Below are 13,723 nucleotides of genomic sequence, written 5' to 3'. Positions count from 1 at the left end.
TGCGTTTTTGCCACGTTTTTGGTGCGTTTTTTCACGGACATTTCCCAATGCATTTTATAGTGGGAAATCCGCAAAAAAAACGCAAAATTAATGAACATGCTGCGTTTTTTACCGCGATGCTTTTTTTTTTTGCGAAAAAAAAAAAAAAAGCATCATGTGCACAAAAATTGCGGAATTCATTCTACATGATGGGATGCATATTGTATGCTGTTTTTTTGCAGTTTTATAGTGTTTTTATCGCGAAAAAAATGTGAAAAATCAGCAACGTGTGCACACAGCCTCAATGTGTTGAGTGCATAGTAGTAATAGTATTAAGAATAATGTCGCACAGATACAGATAACTGGAATAGAACAAAACAAAGCTTTTGTAGGTTCCGCCCCAACCGTAAAATCATGCAAAATATACTAAATTAAGTCATAGTCATTGCTACTTGTCTGTGTCTGTTTAGTGAGATAGGTTGATAAAGGGGGGGAGGTTTCGAAGGCCACACAGAAGAAAGTGTGACCTTAGAAGCCCTTCTCATTCACTTCTCCCAGTAAGCCCCCACACATCTCCCCTTCTCCTGCACTGGATAGGCAGTTGAGGGGAATCAATCAATCTTTTTGGATGATACCTTTTAATGGCTAAAGGTACCTTCACACTAAACGACTTTGCAACGATAACGATAGCGATCTGTGACGTTGCAGCGTCCTGGATAGCGATATCGTTGTGTTTGACACGCAGCAGCGATCTGGATCCCGCTGTTATATCGCTGGTCATTGCTGAAAGTCCAGAACTTTATTTGGTCGTCAGATCGGCGTGTATCGTCGCGTTTGACAGCAAAAGCAACGATGCCAGCAATGTTTTACAATGGTAACCAGGGTAAATATCGGGTTACTAAGCGCAGGGCCACGCTTAGTAACCCGATGTTTACCCTGGTTACCATTGTAAATGTAAAAATAAAACCAGTACATACTCACCTTCTGATGTCCGTCAGGTCCCTGGCCGTCTGCTTCCCGCACTGACTGTGAGCGCTGGCCAGCCGTAAAGCACAGCACAGCGGTGACGTCACTGCTGTGCTCTGCTTTTACTTTACGGCCGGGAGTCAGTCAGAGCGGGAAGCAGACTGCAAGGGACCTGACGGACACCGGAATGTGAGTATGTACTGTTTGTTTTTTTTTACTTTTACGATGGTAACCAGGGTAAACATCGGGTTACTAAGCGCGGCCCTGCGCTTAGTAACCCGATGTTTACCCTGGTTACCCAGGGCATTATGCATCGTTGGTCGCTGGAGAGCTGTCTGTGTGACAGCTCTCCAGCGACCACACAACGACTTTCCAATGATCACGGCCAGGTCGTATCGCTGGTCGTGATCGTTGGAAAGTTGCAGAGTGTGACAGTACCCTTGGCTATTTTTTATTCCATCACAGGTTACACTAACAAATTGTAGAATTCAAGTGTATACATTACTATAAAACAGTTTACAGAGACGTAAACCTGCATAATCCAATAAAACATACATTTTATTAAACTATTAAAAACATCAAACCCTCATAGACATAAGTGATAAGACAAAAATAACAAAATATACAAATAAGATGTCGTTCAAACAAGTTCCCACAGTTTTAAGATATTCCCTGAATAGAGCAATAACAAATTATCTCCAAAAGGAAGGATAGAGGGTCAAGGCAACAAAGTGAGCACAGAAGCAGGGTCTATCTATCTAGCAGACCAGAATAAATTATATCCAAAATAAAGCAACCTATGACGTACCTAGTAGGTCCCAAATTGATAAACCCCTACCTTGCCATTGAGGTATGCACCTTAAAAGTCGATATGGTACCCACATTCAATAAATCAATAAATGAAAACCTTCCTCAAACTATTACTTTATGCCATCTTTCTTTTCAGCTAGTCACTAAATAATAAGGGAATGTAGAGCATAGCTTAGTGAAAATTTAATGTGTAATTACTACATTGGTATTTTTTTTCTTTATTGGTGCCTTAGTTGTAGTATTTTATCTTTTGTTTCTAGGCTTATTCAAAGATTAATTCCACTAAGCATATACAATACTGTCGTTCACGCTACAGTGATATTTTATCTTGAAAGTAGTGCATTTAAGTAAAAGCATGCAATGGTGATTTCCTTGTCTAAAACAATTTATTGAAACAAAAGCAAACAGTGATGGGTATACCCCAACAAAAATATCAATGACTCAATAAATTGTCATGTGGCCTTGAGCATCAATTACAGCTTGTCAACGGCGTCTCATGCTGTTCACAAATAGTTATTGTCTGCTGACGCATGGCATCGCACTCTTCTTGAAAGATGGCCCTCAGGTCATTGAGGTATTGGGGTGCTGAGCTATGAGACTGTGCACTTTGACTCAGCTGATCCTGGTTTTCTTTGGAATATAGATATGGAAAAAGTGCAGGCCGCTCCATTTGCGGAATCCCAGTCTACAGCAGCCATTCCCAAATGATGCAACCTCAATGACCTGGAGTTTGTCTTCCATGAAGATGAAATTAGGCCTGTGTTGATCATGCAGAGGCACAATGACTGGATTAATGATGTTATTCAAGTGGTTTGTAGGGCAGTTCTGTATTGCCTAGGCACACCTTCCTATACTGTAACACAAGGCTTGTCTGGTGACAACAGAAACTGATGCATAGCACTCTCCTTGATGTCTCTGACATAGTTTGCCGCCATCATTTCTGGTCAGCATGAATCGACTTTCATTAATGAACAGCACTGTGGCCCACTGGTCCCTCGTAAAGCATAGATGTTCCCTTACTGATGCATGATGATGATGCTTGTGCCTGGTGATGTGGTCTGACGTGACACTTGGCTATCTCTCACCTCCTTTAAATGTGCCTGGAGTTGTGTCATTCATCACCCCGTTCCGTAGGGCATTGTTTACAATGAAACGGTCATCATTGAGGGATGTGGCCAAAGGACATCCACTTCTATGCCTTTCTGTGATTTTTCCGGTGTCTCTGTATCTCTGTTGCGATTTGCTGATGACATTCTGTGACACTAAACTCAATGGCCACTTAGGTATGAGAACATTCTGCTCTCATGTCTCTATTGTCAAAAAAGTATGACATAGTGATCATGGAAGATTTTAACTTTCCAGATATTTGTTGGGAATCTCTCTCATGCAAATGTATTGGGTCCAGAAAATTCTTATCTTCTCTTGCTGACCACTTTATCTTTCAAAAAGTAGAAGAGAATACAAGAGGAGCTGGCATCTTGGACCTAAATCTTAACAACAGGGAGGAAATGGTTGAGGGAGTAAAGGTGGCTGGTAATTTAGGAGGCAGCAGTCCTGCTATCCTCAAATTTTGGAGTACAAGAAGAGGAAGACCATTGAGGATTCAAAATTTTTAAGGTTGAACTTTAGAAAAGCAGATTTTAATGGACTCAGAGCGTAGGGAAGGTCCAATGGCTGGATGTTCTATAGGACAGAAATGTCCAAGAAGGATGGGAGTTTGTGCTAAATGAAATTCTCACCACAAAATCGGTAACAATCCTGAAAAGAAGGAAGAATTGGAAGCATTTAAAGAGACTAGGGTGGATGAAAACAAATCACTTGTTGAAAAGGAAAAAATAAATGTATATAAATAGAGGGAGGCATATCTAAAGAAGAATGTACAAGTGCTTCTCACTAAATTAGAATATCATCAAAAAGTTGATTTATTTCAGTTCTTCAATACAAAAAGTGAAACTTGTATATTATATAGTCATTACAAACAAAGTGATCTATTTCAAGTATTTATTTCTGTTAATGTTGATTATTATGGCTTACAGCCAATGAAAACCCAAAAGTCATTATCTCAGTAAATTAGAATACTTTATAACACCAGCTTGAAAAATGATTTTAAAATCCGAAATATTGGCCTACTGAAATGTATGTTCAGTAAATACACTAAATACTTGGTCGGGGCTCCTTTTGCATCAGTTACTGGGTCAATGCGGCATGGCATGGCGGTGATCAGCCTGTGGCACTGCTGAGGTGTTATTGAAGCCCAGGTTGCTTTGATAGCAGCCTTCAGCTCCTCTGAATTGTTGGGTCTGGAGTCTGTCATCTTCCTCTTGACATTACCCCATAGATTATCTATGAGGTTAAGGTCAGGCAAGTTTGCCGGCCAATGAAGGACAGTGATACTGGACTTTTTAAACCAGGTATTGATACTTTTGGCAGTGTGGACAGGTGCCAAGTCCTGCTGGAGAATTAAATTTCCATATCCAAAAAGCTTGTTGGCAGAAGGGAAGAGTGAAGTGCTCTAAAAATTTCCTGTTAGATGGCTGCGCTGACTTTGGTCTTGATAAAACACAGTGGACCTACACCAGTAGACGACATGGCTCCCCAAACCATCAGTAATTGTGGAAACTTCACTCTAGACCTCAAGCAGCTTGGATTGTGTACCTCTCCACTCTTCCTCCAGAGTCTGAGATTTTGATTTCCAAATGAAACGCAAAATTTACTTTCATGTGAAAACAACAGCTTGGACCACTGAGCAACAGTCCAGTTCTATTTCTCCTTGGCCCAGGTAAGACCCTTCTGGCATTGTCTATTAATCATGAGTGGCTTGACACAAGGAATGCAAGACTTGTAGCTCATGTCCTGGATATGTCTGTGTGTGGTGGCTCTTGAAGCAATGACTCCAGCAGCAGTCCACTCCTTGAGAATCTCCCCCAAATTTTCAAATGGCCTTTTCTTAACAATCCTTTCAAGTCTGTGGTTATCCCGGTTGCTTGTGCACTTTATTTCTACCACACTTTTTCCTTCCACTCAATTTTCCATTAATATTGTTGGATACAGCACTATGTGAACAGCCAGCTTCTTTAGTAATGACCTTTTGTGGCTTACCCTCCTTGTGGAGTGTGTCAATGACTGCCTTCTGTACATCTGTCAAGTCAGCTGTCTTTCCCATAATTGTGGAGCCTACGGAAACAGACTAAGGAACCTTTTTAAACGCTTAGGAAGCCTTTGCAGGTTTTTTTTGTTAATTATTGTAATTTGCTGATAATGACTTTTGGGTTTTCATTGGCTGTTTGTAATAACTGTATATAATATATATACAATTTTTGTATTGAAGAACTGAAATAAATTAACTTTTTGATGATATTCTAATTTAGTGAGAAGCACTTGTTATGTTGTATGCAGGGAATGAAGGGCAAGAGTTAGAAGAGCTAAAGCTAGTAATGAGAAGAGCTAAAGCTAGTAATGAAGTAAGGCTTACAAGGCAGACCAAAAGCAGCTGAAAAGATCCTTGGAGTATGTCAAAAGCAAAAGAAAAGTCAAAGATGCTATAAGATTTTTATAGGATGTAAGGGGATGAAGTGGTCAAAAAATGATGTTGAGAAGACCGAACTTTTAAATTCCTGTTTTGCATATGTGATTTCAAAGAAAGCAAATGTAACATTAACTAATCTTCACTGTGCCATCGGAGGAATAAAATAATGCACATTATCCATAAGCAGAAATCACTGACTGGGTGGATCAGGGAAATACAGTAGGTATAGTACATCTCGACTTCAGCAAAGCATTTCATAAAGTATGTCATACTATCCCTATTGAAAAAATGACCAAGTATGGGATTGACAAGGCTATGGTTAGGTAGATTCATAACTGCCTCAGTGATAGTACTCAAAGAGTGGTAATAAATGGTTGCACATCTAATTAGATAAAAGTGGGGTACCAAAAGGCTCTGTCCTGGCTCCGGTGATCAACATTTTTTTAAATGATCTAGATAAGGGAACTAAAGGTAAACTAATCAAATTTGCAGACAATGCTAATCTAGGAGGAATAGGGAAGACTAGAGAAGACAGAGAAAGGATTCAGAAGGATCTAGATAATCTTGATCAATTGGCAGTGACTAATAGAATGGATTTTAACAGGGAGAAATGCAAGATTCTACATCTGGGCAATAAAAATGAAAATTACATCTCTAGAACTGGAGGAATACAACTAAGCAACAGCACGTGTGAAAAAGACCTGGGTGTACTAATAGATAACAGACTGCACATGAGACAACAGTGTGATGCAACCGCACAAAAAGGCAAACACACATCTAGGATGTATTAAGAGAAGCATAGCGTATAGAACATGTGAAGTAGTTATCCCCCTCTACTCCTCTCTGCTCAGTCCTCATCTTGGAATACTGTGTCCAGTTCTGGGCACAACATTTTAAAAAAGAGATTGAAAAACTGGAGCAAGTTCAGAGTAGAGCTACCAGGATGGTAAGCGGACTACAAAGTATGTCCAAAAGGAACGGTTAAAGGATTTGGGAATGTTTAGCTTGCAAAAAAGAAGGCTAAGAGGAGAGCAGTCTACAAATATCTGAAGGAATGTCACAGTGTAGGGGGATCATCATTATTCTCCTTTGCACATGGAAACACGATAAGCAATGGAATGAAAATGAAAGGGAGAAAATACAGATTAGATATTAGGAAACACTTTTTGACAGTGAGGGTGGTCAATGAGCAGAACAGGCTGCCACGAGAGGAGGTGAGTTCTCCTTCATTGGATGTCTTTAAACAGGGGCTGGACATATGTCTGTCTGAGATGGTTTAGTGAATCCTGCATTCAGCAGGGGGTTGGGCACGATGACCCTTGAAGTCACTTTCAATTCTAACATTCTATGATGCTGTTGATCAGTTGTTAGGTGTCGTCTTGGTCTCGTGATGGCAAAATGTGAACAGCATGATGTAGAGGACTGTTTAATACATTTTACATTTAATTCATTTTTTTTTATTCTAGGCAAGCAGAGTTTGAAGATATATGATGGTCATGATGCAGTAAAGCGGAATCAGCCTAGGATGATCTCTGTTCCAAGAATTGCAAAAAGTGAAGAAGTCGTGGTAAACTAAATCTGATTACCCATTTTACTTGCAATTGTTATGGAATATCTACCATCAAGCTTCTAATTTTTTTTTGCTAATTAATTCTGTTAAAATAGTAAGATAGTGTCATACTGTGATCCTTTTAAATTGTTTTTATGTATTCTTTTTAAAATGGCTACTTGTCCATATTGATTATTGATGAGGGGTCCTGCCGTTCACGAATGCTCAGTTTAATGACTTCTGCTGCTAGATGGCAGCTTATTTTCATGTCACTTGTTCTACACATTAGTGATTGAAGCTGGGGTAGTTTGCGTTTTTCTTTGGAACAGGTTTTTCTTTTTTTTATGTTCAGCCTTTAAAAGAAAGAAACAATGAAGTTAAAACACTGAAATAAATGACATGCTGTTTTTTTTCCATGCAGTATGTGAATGAGATTTTAGAACTTTCATTCTGATGCAGTAAAATCCCAAGTATTATCCACTCTTAAGGATGGACAGAGAAAATGTAGCAAAAAACTGCTTCTTGTAAACCAGCCCTTAGACTCATTTAGAAACCCAGTACTCATTCAGAAACTTTTTACTCATTCACTACCAAGTAATACTTAGTTTTAAAAGAATAAATATCAGGACACTAAAATGTAAGAGATCTCATGTAAATGTATCCATCGGGATATTTTGTAATTTAATCACTATACAGGTGCCGGGAAAAAAAAATCTTTAACAGTCATCAAAACCAAAAAATCTTAACATTCAAGTGTTTTATTATGAATATTTTGTTACAATTAGTATTGAGAAGTGAAAGCTGAGCTTTGATTGATTGGGGTCTATGGGCAAGCCAGTTTTGATATTAGACAGTTTTTGATTATCTCCCCCATTGTGTGCACTTTTAAGAAGTGAAATTATGACACGGATTTTACATGTAAAGTTTATTTTTTGCCGGCACTGTGCTATTGGAGGGCAGTTCATAAGACTGTTCAAAAAGGAAGCAAACATGCTAATAAAGACACATCCAAAAATAGTATTGGAAAATAGAAATGCAATTCTCTTTATTAATTATCTTACTATGTTTCCATTAATACCACATTTCATATACGATCATAGAACTAGTGGCAGGATTGGCACCAGTAATAGCGTCATCAGACATCAGTAACGATGTGGGATGAGCATCACTGTACTGTAGAGAAGATGGCTAATTTTGACTGATATATAATAAGTTATTCACATCTTTATCTAATTATTTGTTGGCACATGTGTTTGTTATCCAAAATGCAGACTGCAATGTGCCAGCACCCTTTTTGGAACTCTCCATTGGAACTGATGTACCATAAGTATCCAATGTTGCGTACCCTTGCCATTATATTCTCGTGTTCTCTGCTATTTTCATGCTACCTTTGAACTCTCTTGTGATATATCTCAAAATATTTATACTTTGGATTCAGTGGGGTATTTGTTTAGGCTGTGTTTAGTCTATTTTTTTTTCCTCGTCTTTTTCTTTTAAAGTGTGTTAGATTATGTAAAAGGATAGTTTTGTTTTTAAAAGATTATTGCTGTGAGGCATTTTCTGTTCACTTTGTTGTGCTTTTTAAGTGTTTATAAATCCTGTCTGGTTTTGCTTGTAAGCTAATCGTGTCATTATAAAGATAATTCAGTTTTTTTGTTTTTCTAATGTTATTTTGGGTGTGCCTTTTATGATATGCAAGTTTTATCTTGTTTCATAATTTAACATATATTTTTAAAGTTGTTCAGAAATTCTGGATTCTCCGCTGCTGCTCTTGGTGTTTGTTTTTGTTTATTAGCACTCATGCTTTTTTTGGAGCAAAAATACAGCAAATACAAAGTCATTTTTATACCTGCGTTTTTAGAGCAATTTTTACTGATTTCACTGAAGTAAATGGGTGCAAAAACACTGCAAACACGCTGAAAAAATTGATATGCTGAAGATTTAGGCTATGTTGACACGTTGAGTTTTTGCTGCATTTTTTCCCACAGGCAAAACCTGCTTTCTTGGCAGTAAAGAAACTGCTTACAAAAAGCAGGTTTGACAGCGGTTTTTTTGCTGCGACTTTATGTGATAGTTTAGTGCCCCTCAAAAAATCGTGATGCAACTAACTTAAAGTTTTTCCACTATGCACTTACCAATACTTTATATAGGTGAAAAAAGACTGAAAGAAGTCACTTGCTACAGTTTTCAAAAATGCTGCAGTTTTCCAAATCAGTCAGGAAAAAAAACAACAATGTGTGTGCATGAGATTTCTGAAATCTCATACCTTTTTCTGATACTGGGGCAGCTTAAAATTTGCATAAAAAAGCAAAAACGCAACTTGTGAACATATCCTTAAATCTGCACAAAATCTGACAGTCCCAAATAAGCAACGTGTGCATGAGACCTCGGGATTCTCCTTTACTTTGCTGGCATCAGGATTTCCTGACACATCCGCACAGAAAAAAATAATGAAAATGCACGCAGCCTAACTGAGTCCAGGTGCTCTCCAAAGTTGACAGCACAAGCCACACAGAGCCACTGAGTGCAGTTATTGGTTGCAGCACTGTGGAAGTGATGGTAGGTGGTGGAGATTCAGCGCTAGACCCAGGGAGGGTGAGTAAAGCGAGTTTTGTTTTTATAAAATAAAGTGTACCTGAGGGCAGAGGTTTCCAAAACCAGAAAACCCATTTTACGTTACTTTAAAACTATTAGCGATGCACATGAATGGCTAGTTACATTTAAATACAATGGAAATTTAACATTTTCGGTTTCCATTTTGCAGGAAGCCTCTTTGAGGGCTTTTTACATTCCTGATGATCCACAGGACTATGAACTTCAGACACTGACTCAGCAGACATTGGTGTCTGATGACATCATTAACAGGAATGGAGCTACAGATGATGGCAAAGGCAGTTCTGTGTTCAAGGAAACGACACCCGAGGCTTGGATAATCAGAGCAAAGTCAAAGGAGCGAGAAGTCATCAAAGTTTATCCTGGCTGGATGAAGTAGGTTACAGTACTGATGTTCAGTGGCCTAACTAACCACCTACATCATGGTATATATATACATACAGGTGCTTCTCACAAAATTAAAATATCATCAAAAAGTTAATTTATTTCAGTTCTTCAGTACAAAAAGGGAGACTCATGTATTATATAGTCATTACAAACAGAGTGATCTGTTTCAAGTGTTTATTTCTGTTAATGTTGATGATTATGATTAGAGCCAATGAAAACCCAAAAGTCATTATCTCAGTAAATTAGAATACTTTATAACACCAGCTTGAAAAATGATTTTAAAATCCGAAATGTTGACCCAACTGCAATGTATATTCAGTAAATACACTCAATACTTGGTCGGGGCTCCTATTGCATCAGTTACTGCATCAATGTGGCGTGGAATGGAGGTGATCAGCCTGTGGCACTGCTAAGATGTTATGGAAGCCCAGGTTCCTTTGATAGCAGCCTTCAGCTCGTTTTCATTTTGTGGGTCTGGTGTCTCTCATCTTCCTCTTGACAATACTCCATGATTCTTTATGGGGTTAAGGTCAGGCGAGTTTGCTGGCTAATCAAGAATGGTGATACTGTTGTTTATAAACCAGGTATTGGTACTTTTGGCAGTGTGGACAGGTGCCAAGTCCTGCTGGAGAATGACATTTCCATCTCCAAAAAGCTTGTCGGCAGAGGGAAGCATGAAGTGCTCTAAAATTTCCTGGTAGACGTCTGCGCTGAATTTGGTCTTGATAAAACACAGTGGACCTATACCAGCAGATGACATGGCTCACCACACAAGACCTCAAGCAGCTTGGATTGTGGCCTCTCCACTCTTCCTCCAGACCCTGGGACCTTGATTTTTAAATGTAATGCAACATTTACTTTCATCTGAAAACACCATGGACTACTGAACAGTCCAGTTCTTTTTCTCCTTGGCCCAGGTATGATGCTTCTGGAGTTGTCTATTGGTCATGAGTGGCTTGACACAAGGAATGCGACACTAGTAGCCAATTTCCTGGGTACGTCTGTATGTGGTGGCTCTTGAAACAATGACTCCAGCAGCAGACCACTCTTTGTGAATCTCTCCACATTTTTGAATGGCCTTTTCTTAACAATCCTTTCAAGGCAGGCTGTGGATATCCTAGTTGCTTGTGCAACATTTTCTACCACACTTTTTCCTTCCACTCAATGTTCCATTAAGATGCTTGGATACAGCACTCTGTGAACAGCCAGCTTCTTTAGCAGTGACCTTTTGTGACTTACCCTCTTTGTGGAGTGTGTCAATGACTGCCTTCTGGACATCTGACAAGTCAGCAGACTTCCTCATGATTGTGGAGCCTACTGAAACAGACCTTTTTAAATGCAGAGGAAGCCTTTGCAGGTGTTTTTTACAAAATTATTCTAATTTACTGTGATAATGACTTTTGGGTTTTCATTGGCTGTAAGCCAATTAACAGAAATAAACACGTGAAATAGATCACTCTATTTGTTGCGACTCTATATAATGAGTTTCACTTTTTGCATTGAAGAACTGAAATAAGTAAACTTTTTGATGATATTCTAATTTTGTGAGAAGCACCTGTATATCCTCTATCCTGTCCTCAATCCTAGGCCCCATAGAGATAGATAGATAGATAGATATAGATATGCAGTGGGGAGAAGAAGTTTTCCCACCTACAAAAAATAGAGAGGTCTGTAATTTCTATGGTAGGTACACTTCAACTGTGAGAGACAGAGTCAATAAAAAAAAAATCCAGAAAATCACATTGTATGCTTTTTACATAATTAATTTGCATTTTATTGCATAACATAATTGGTCATCTACCAACCAGCCAGAATTCTGGCTCTCAAAGACCTGTTCACACACTGAATCAATCACACGCCAACCTCTCCTCCACCATGGCCAAGACCAAAAAGCTGTCTAAGGACACCAGGGACAGAATTGTAGACCTGCACAAGGCTGTGATGGGTTGCAGGACAATATGCAAGCAGCTTGGCGAGAAGGCAACAAATGTTGGCATAATTGTTGGCACAATTATTAGAACATGGAAGAAACACAAAATGACTGCCAATCTTCCTTGATCTGGGGCTTTATGCAAGATCTCGCCTTTTGGTGTAAGGATGATTCTGAGAAAGGTCGTAATCGGCCCAGTACTACGCGGGAGGACCTGATCAATGTCCTGAAGAGAGCTGGGACCACAGTCTCAAACATTACCATTAGTAACGCACTATGCTGTCATGGATTAATATCTCGCAGGGAAAAATCCAGAAAATTGAATTGTATTGTTGTTATATAATTAATTTGCATTTTATTGCATGAAATAAGTATTTGATACAATAGAAAACAGAACTTAATATTTTTTTACAAAAAACTTTGTTTGCAATCACAAAGGTCAGAGGTTTCCTGTAGTTATTGACAAAGTTTGCACACCGTGCAGCAGGGAGTTTGGCCCACTCCTCCATACAGATCTTCTCCAGATCTTTCAGGTTTCAGAGTTTCAGCTTCCTACAAAGATATTGTATTGGGTTCCGGTCTGGAGCCTGGCTAGGCCACTCCAGGAAATTGAAATGCTTCTTACTGAGCCACTCCTTAGTTGCCCTGGCTATGTGTTTCAGGTCATTGTTATGCTGGAAATCCCAGCCACAACTAATCTTCAATATTTTTAATGAGGGAAGGAGGTTGTTGGCCAAAATCTCGTAAAACATGACCCCATCCATCCTCCCTTCAATACGGTGCAGTCGTCCTGTCCCCGTTGCAGAAAAGCACTCCCAAAGTATGATGTTTCGCCCCCACCATGCTTCACGTTTGGGATGGTGTTCTCGGGATTGTACTCATCCTACTTTCTCCAAACACTGCGAGTGGCGTTGATGCCAAAAAGTTCTATTTGTTCTCATCTGACCACATGATCTTTTCCCATGCCTCCTCTGGATCATCTAGATGGTCACTGGCGAACTTCAAACAGACATGTGCTGGCGTAAGCAGGAACCTTGCGTGCCCTGCAGGATTTTAAATCACGATGGCGTAGTGTGTTACTAATGGTAATGTTTGAAACTGTGGTCCCAGCTCTTGTCAGGTCATTTATCAGTTCCTCCCATGTGGTTCTGGGCTGATTCTCGACCTTTCTCCTAGTCATCTTTGTCCCACGATCTTGCGAGGGGCCGCAGACCGAGGAAGATTGACAGTCATCTGGTGTTTTTTCCATTTTCTAATAATTGTTCCAGCAATTCTTGCCTTCTCACCAAGCTGCTTGCAGCACATCACAGCCTTGTTGAAGTCTACAATTTGTCCCTGGTGTCCTTATACAGCTTTTTGGTCTTGGCCATGGTGAAGAGGTTGCAGTGTGATTGAGTGTGCGGACAGGTGTCTTTATTATATAGGTAATGCGTTAAAACAGGTGCAATTAATATAGGCAATGAGGGCAGAGTAGGAGGACTTCTTAAAGGAAAATTTAACAGATTTACGAGAGCCACAATTCTGGCTGGTTGATGAGTGATGAAATATTTAATGCAATTTAACAATTTAATTATTTTAAGATGTGATTTTCTGGTTTTGTTTTTTTTTTGTTTGTTTTTTTAAAGATTCTCTCACAGGTGAATTGTACCTAAGATAAAAATTAAAGACCTCTCCATTCTTTGCAGGTGGGAAAACTGCTATATGTCCTCTGTTTTGCTGCTATTCTTTAATACATAGTAAAAAAAAAACCTCACCATTCCTATGCTACCCCGCATTCTGTTCTGATGCTAGCAACTGACTTCAGGACTGCCATACGTCAGCTTCTGGCCTCTGATTGGCCTTCAGAATGTATTGCCACGCACTCACCTGACTGGTCTCTGCACCGCAGTACAAGTCAGCTGAATGTGCGTCTCAGGATGCACATCCAGTTGAAGATTGTGCTGCCATTGGTGATCCCCCCCCA

General features: G+C 39.4%; 1 protein-coding gene across 1 annotated transcript in view; it reads left to right on the top strand.

The window, feature by feature from the left end:
- The window catches only part of DGKQ (diacylglycerol kinase theta), a 169,944-nt gene that overhangs the window by 95,715 nt on the left and 60,506 nt on the right, over positions 1-13,723 (top strand). The window contains exons 8-9 of the mRNA XM_077251980.1: positions 6,748-6,848; positions 9,595-9,818. Coding sequence (XP_077108095.1) covers positions 6,748-6,848; positions 9,595-9,818 — 325 coding nt within the window. The remainder of the gene's footprint in view (positions 1-6,747; positions 6,849-9,594; positions 9,819-13,723) is intronic.

Source organism: Ranitomeya variabilis, chromosome 1 (assembly GCF_051348905.1).
Source record: "Ranitomeya variabilis isolate aRanVar5 chromosome 1, aRanVar5.hap1, whole genome shotgun sequence".
Taxonomy (NCBI): domain Eukaryota; kingdom Metazoa; phylum Chordata; class Amphibia; order Anura; family Dendrobatidae; genus Ranitomeya; species Ranitomeya variabilis.
Note: the sequence above shows the minus strand (reverse complement) of the source record. Positions and strands in the feature narration are given on the sequence as shown.